Here is a 6000-nt window from a genome sequence, read left to right as displayed (position 1 = left end):
GCAAAGATTCGGACACGTCTGAGCGATTGAACTGATCTGAACTGAACTGATGCCAACAGCTGACTCACTGGAAAAGACCCTGATGCTGGGCAAGACTGAAGGCAGGAGGAGAAGGGGATGACAGAGGATGAGATGGTTAGATGGCATCACCAACTCGATGGACATGAGTCTGAGCAAGCTGCCGGAGTTGGTGATGGACAGGGAAGCCTGGCGTGCTGCAGTCCATGGGGTCGCAGAGTCGGACACGACTGAGTGACTGAACTGAACCGAACTGAACTTGCGGTTCTAGAGATTTCCTGCAATTCATTTACAGACTCTAGGAGAAGCTCTCCCTTCCCACACCCGGCCTACCCCGCATAACGCCCACCCATACTGTGGCACTGGACACTCCGGGTATGCGAGGCTATTCCTCGAGTAGCCGCTAAGGGGAGCCGGACGCTGGACCGCCTCGCTGTTACCATGACAACAGTGGGCGCGCTGTCTCGGGAGCTAAGTGCCGGCAAAAGCAGGTGTCTGATTGCAGTGCGTTCGCGGTTGTTCCGGGATTGCATTGAGCCTCGGAGGCTCTCACAGAGTCTGCATACTGATACTCCACCTTTCCCTCGGACAGCTTCCTAAACCGGCGGGGACGCACTGAGTGAAAATGGTCCATCATTCAGGCTCGATTCAGTCCTTTAAACAGCAGAAAGGTCAGTCGGAATCTTGGTCCCCCCTCTCTGTGGGCGTCCCGTCCCGTCTGCATGCCCTTGCAGTTGGGTAGGAGCATCCTTTCCAGACTAATGCGTCGCAGAGGGGGAGAACTCTGTGAAGTTTTTAAAAAATCTTCCTCTTCTTCTTCTTTTTAATGCCACTTCACTTTGCATCCGAAATGAGTCTGATCTCTGAGCCTCCGCACGGTCCCTGGGAAAAGCGGAATTCGTCATTTCACAGACTGTAATGTCTATCTCTTCTAAGATTCTGTCAATGCATTGCAGTAAACCAGCTTAGCAGGGGTTGTTATGCTAGCCCAATTGCGCTCTGAGATTTGAAAACAGAGATATTGGTCCAAGTTTGCCCCAGCCTGTGATTCAGATGGTTAATAAGCTCCACATAAGTGGATATTCTATTTAAGATGATTTTATACAATGCTAGGATAAATTAATTTTTGGACAGTTCCGGAAGTTGGCCTGTTGAAGGGGCTCTGAAACTTTCTCAGAAAATTCAAATTTCCCCTTGTCGTTATGCTTGATTCTGGGTTTCAGGATTTTATTATTATTAGTAGGATCCTCTGGCAGGTTCTCTGTCTTATCCTTCTTTGCCTTTCCTTCAAATTTCTCCCTAGATACAGTGATGAGTCTATATATGTTCATAGTCAAATCAAGATTTTTTTTCAAGTTATTCTCACCCTTTGGTCCTTGTTCATTATTTTATTTAAAAGCTTTTTAATAGGTCACATATTTTGGGAAATGTTTCCAGTTTTCTAGAGTTTCTAAAATTATTAAATAGCATAATTGCCATTTTTTTGAATTAATGATGATAATTATGTCATAGTTGATCATATGGTACCTAAGATATGTGAATTCTGGAATAGCATATTTGTTCATGCAAAGTGAAGTAAATAGGGAGTTCCCTGGTGGCCTAGTGGTGAGGATCCTGAGCTTTCACTGCCATGGCCAAGGTTCAGTCCCTGGTCTGGAAAGAGGTCTCACAAGCTATGCAGCAGGGTCAAAAAAAAAAAAAAAAAGGTGACATATACATTTAATTAAATATTCCTGCTTCCCCACGCCCAGATGTTATTCATGTTTGTTTCTGTTTTTTTGGCCAACAGTTGTTTGTAGATATTTGCCTTTTTCTAAGCAAAAACTGTTGAATCCACCAGGGGTAATTTAGGAGCAATCCCCATATTAGGCAAATTATGGACTTAGCTTTGAATAGCATAGTTTTACACTCTCTTCAAGTCCAAGTTCTCTAGGTTATTTTGCAAGTATGTTGAAGTTGGAAGTGAGATGAGATGTTGGGTAGACAAAAAATTCAACTTGTATGCAATTCCACTTCAAATCTAAATGTTCCAAAGAAAATTTAGCTGTTCCAAAAGTTGCGTTCCCTTTAATCATTATTTTAAACACATACAAACATTCAGAATGAAGAAAGTATAGGAACTTTGCACCAGCTCCATATGGTTAATAATCCTCCCCTCATGCATGGGTGCTATGGGTAACTTATTTCTGGGACCTGAACTATTGAAATAGCCCTCACACAACTTATGTATGAACACATATTGTGTTTTTAAAAGCAAATAATTGCTAACTCTAGGACCAACTGTTATTGTTCCCATTATAATGCATTATGAGCATTGTTTCCATTATGATGCATTATGAGCCATCTATTTTCAAGCTTCCTTTACTTTTTGGCACAAAAAGCAACTTTAGCAGAAGGATAAATGCAGGGAACAGGAGGGATAAGAAAGAAGTATCATTAAAGTGGTTTTAGTTAATTGTTTCTTAACCCTGGGTGGACTTTTCAAAAAGACATAACCAAAAATAGGATTAACTATTTTAATTTTACAAAGAGGGAAGAGTAAAACACTATTCTAGATGCTTTCCTACCCAGGAAGTGTGAGACAGAAAGCTTTTAGGGATGCTTTTCATTGTAACATTAACCTGAAAACTGCCCATTAAAGAGGAGAAAGCTGTGTACTGTAACTCTAGTGTCCTAAATCCTAAGCTTGCCACTATAATTAGCTTAGAAACCTTGAGTGAAGTTTTTAACTTCTTTGGACTTTTCTTCATATATAAATGTAAAAAAACTGAGCACTTGAACAACATGGTCTTCCTCTGGTCTATGGGAAGGCCAGGTGCAATGAAAAGAGATGACTTTTCCCCCCTGGGCCAGATAAAGTGGAAAGCACTGCTTTTAGTTCACTGTTAGGAAATAATTTGGATAAGTAAAGCAATTTATGAGGATTATTTTTATCTTAAGTGATATCAATGTCTTTTGTGTGTTTTTTTAAAAAATAATTAATTTATTTTAATGGGAGGCTGATTACTTTACAATATTGTAGTGGTTTTTGCCATACATTACATGAATCAACCATGGGTGTACATGTGTTCCCCATCCGGAAGCCCCCTCCCACCTCCCTCCCTATCCCATCCCTCAGGGCCATCCCAGTACACCAGCCCTGAGCACCCTGTCTCATGCGTTTTGATTTCAACTTTATAATACCTAGAAATAGCCTGAGATATTCAGAAAAAACTATTATTATAAAACTTTAAAAATGTTCACTAACTTGATAAACAAGCACACAGTAATGAAACTCTCAGCAAGCTTAGAGATGTTCCAGTATATGTGAGAAATATGTAGTAATCAATCATTGATCCAAACACTGATATTACTCAGTGTTTTCAATAAATCAATATGGATGTTAAAATAGTTATCCTTAGGTTAATCTATGTTCTTCATTTTCAGCCTTGGATTTTTACCCTATATATCCTACTAACAAATTACATTTTTTAATATCTCTTTAAACCTCAATCACCAGCACTGTGAAATAAAGATAATAATATATATGTTGCAAAGTACCTGAGTTTGTCTGGCACATGTTTGGGGTTCAAAATATAGTAAACAATAACAAAAACAGCAGCAATAATAGTAATAGTTTTCCTTCCCAGCCTCATTCTTTTTTTTTTTTTTTGACTTCTTAGGAGTTAAAAAAAACACAGACCTTTAGTGATTTCCTTATAGTTCATTGCCCTTTATTTTCCTTAGTCTCACTCATTGTTATTACTTTAGGATTTCTTAGGGAAAACTGGATTCCAGACCATCAAAGGATTCCTTCCAGTAGTCTTGAGTTACAGTCCTGAACTATTCAACTCATATGACCATACCTCAGGAAAACTTCACCTAAATTCCCATAAAGTAAATTTAGAAATTCAATTCTTTTCTTAATTGTTAAATTCCTTTGCAAATAAATTGCATTTATTAACTACCATCTTACCCCATATTTAGCAGGTTCTTGCTGTGTGCCAGGGACTATGCTTAGTGGTAGCAATATTAAGGACACTTTCATTCCCAAACCTGTTGCTGCAGAAACCTCCTTCAGAGAACTTTGTACAGTAGGAAGTCTGAGAGGTTTGCTGAACCCCACCTTTATGTGAATTATTAGAGAACTTTGTATTTTTCTAGGAAGATGCTGACATTCTGTTTCTTGACCATGTCAGTTAAGTTTTGTTTTCTGAAGCAAAGAACCACAGAGGTTTTTGGTTTTTATTTAAGTTTTATTAATAGATTGTTTCATTAAGAGGCATAATAAGGAAGCAAAAAAACAGAATCCTCAGCTAGAGTGGAGGTAGGTGTTGGGATGGGATTTTTGCAACTTTATTTCTGAAATCCCAAAGGTAAATGAGTATATTATGCTTACAGACAACTGGGAGTGTGTGTTTGCCTTTGACTTAGCACATGTTGGAGGAACTTACTGGCTGGCAAATCATCACTGATTTCTGATGCAGATCCAACTGCTCCTCAGCCTGATTTGCTTAGTTTCACTTGATTTAAAATGGACTCGTGTGTCACCCAAGAGTGGGCGGGAAGAAGACAATGATAGTTCTGGCTTCTGGTGGCTGTTATTTACCAATACAGCCAGTAAGACTTTCAGAGAAGCCATAGGTCACATCAAACACAGCCTGTCCCCAAAAGCTTGGATTTAATGGGATCATCAGAAGTGGTTAAGTGATTCATCATTATCATAAAGGACATTTGGTTAAACATGAAGAGTGTTTATAATATTTCCACAGAATCAAATACTTCCTACTCAAATAAGTTATGTGGTAATAGTAATCGTTACACTTACATGGGAATTGGCAGGCCACAGGCACTTTCATTCTCTTTTTCTTAAATTATTCACTACTGTGGAGGTCCACCTGTCGAGCCTCTCAGCAACCAGCTTGCTTTGTGCTAGTTTCTTCTTCACAGGACCTAGAAGAGGGGGTGTTGGGGAGAATATCTGGTTTCAGAATTTCTGGCATCCACTGTTTAAGCCTCTTTTTCCCTTCACTGATATTTTTAGGATCTAGAATCTTCCTATACTCTCACCCTGGTGAATCCAGAAAAAAATGTAAAGCCATTTATGCAATGACAGAAATGTATTCACACATTCATAGTAACTCTGCCTGGTATTTTGACAGTCTGTTCTTTTATTTATAACTGAAGAAGGGAAGGCATTGTCTTTTGTTAAAATACTTCCCAGCTATATAGGCAAAACGTTGGGGAAGATATTTTAAAGTCAGAAAATTATTCTGACTGGTCCTTAGGCACAAACTGGTACTCAGGCTGGTGCTGAATATCACCCTGGGTCATCAGAAAGGATGGAGTGTCTAATCTAATTGAGAGCCCCTCAGATCTTCTGCTCTTTTCATTTTTACCCTTCCCTTTCTTTCCCTTTCCACAGGCTATTTCTTACATATTTATGACTCTAGTTATAGATAATTCATCTCCTAGTAACGATGAATCAAACTGTGAATACAATAAAGAGATACTTCAGTCCAAAAAGCAAACATATGTATCTAGGATCATCTCTTTAAAAATTCTGTGTACCACAAATGGCTTAGAGGAATTGCCATGTTACTTCAAAGTAAGAACATTGATGTTTAAAATGATAATTTTGAATTAGCAACAGTAGTATATATTATGCAATAAATATATATCTTAGAGTAGGAATGAAGGCAAGTGGTAAAGTTTAAAAGGAATTCCAACCAAATTAATTATAATGTAAATATGTGAGTGTTTATGAAAGCTATTTAGAAATTCAAGTATCCAAAGCTTGAATTTTCCTGAGAGTTCTAGAGCTCATATTTCCTGAGAGTTCTAGAGAGCTGAAATTTCCATCTCAATGTAGAGTTTAACATTATACTGTGAGCACAATGTTACTGGAAAAAAATATTGGGATTGGTGATCACAGGTGACCCTTGAACGACATGAGTTTGGATTGTATGGGTCCAGTTACATGTGGTTTTCTTTCAACAGTAA

The 6000-nt window shown here is 38.5% G+C and overlaps 1 protein-coding gene across 1 annotated transcript in view; it reads left to right on the top strand.

Moving 5' to 3' along the window:
• ANO3 (anoctamin 3) overlaps positions 328–6000 on the top strand; it is a 292092-nt gene continuing 286419 nt past the window's right edge. The window contains exon 1 of the mRNA XM_005690016.3: positions 328–689. Within this exon, the coding sequence (XP_005690073.1) occupies positions 644–689 (46 nt within the window). The 5' untranslated portion in view covers positions 328–643. The remainder of the gene's footprint in view (positions 690–6000) is intronic.

The sequence above is a fragment of the Capra hircus genome, chromosome 15 (genome assembly GCF_001704415.2).
Source record: "Capra hircus breed San Clemente chromosome 15, ASM170441v1, whole genome shotgun sequence".
Lineage (NCBI taxonomy): Eukaryota > Metazoa > Chordata > Mammalia > Artiodactyla > Bovidae > Capra > Capra hircus.
This window is presented reverse-complemented; position numbering and strand designations above follow the sequence as displayed.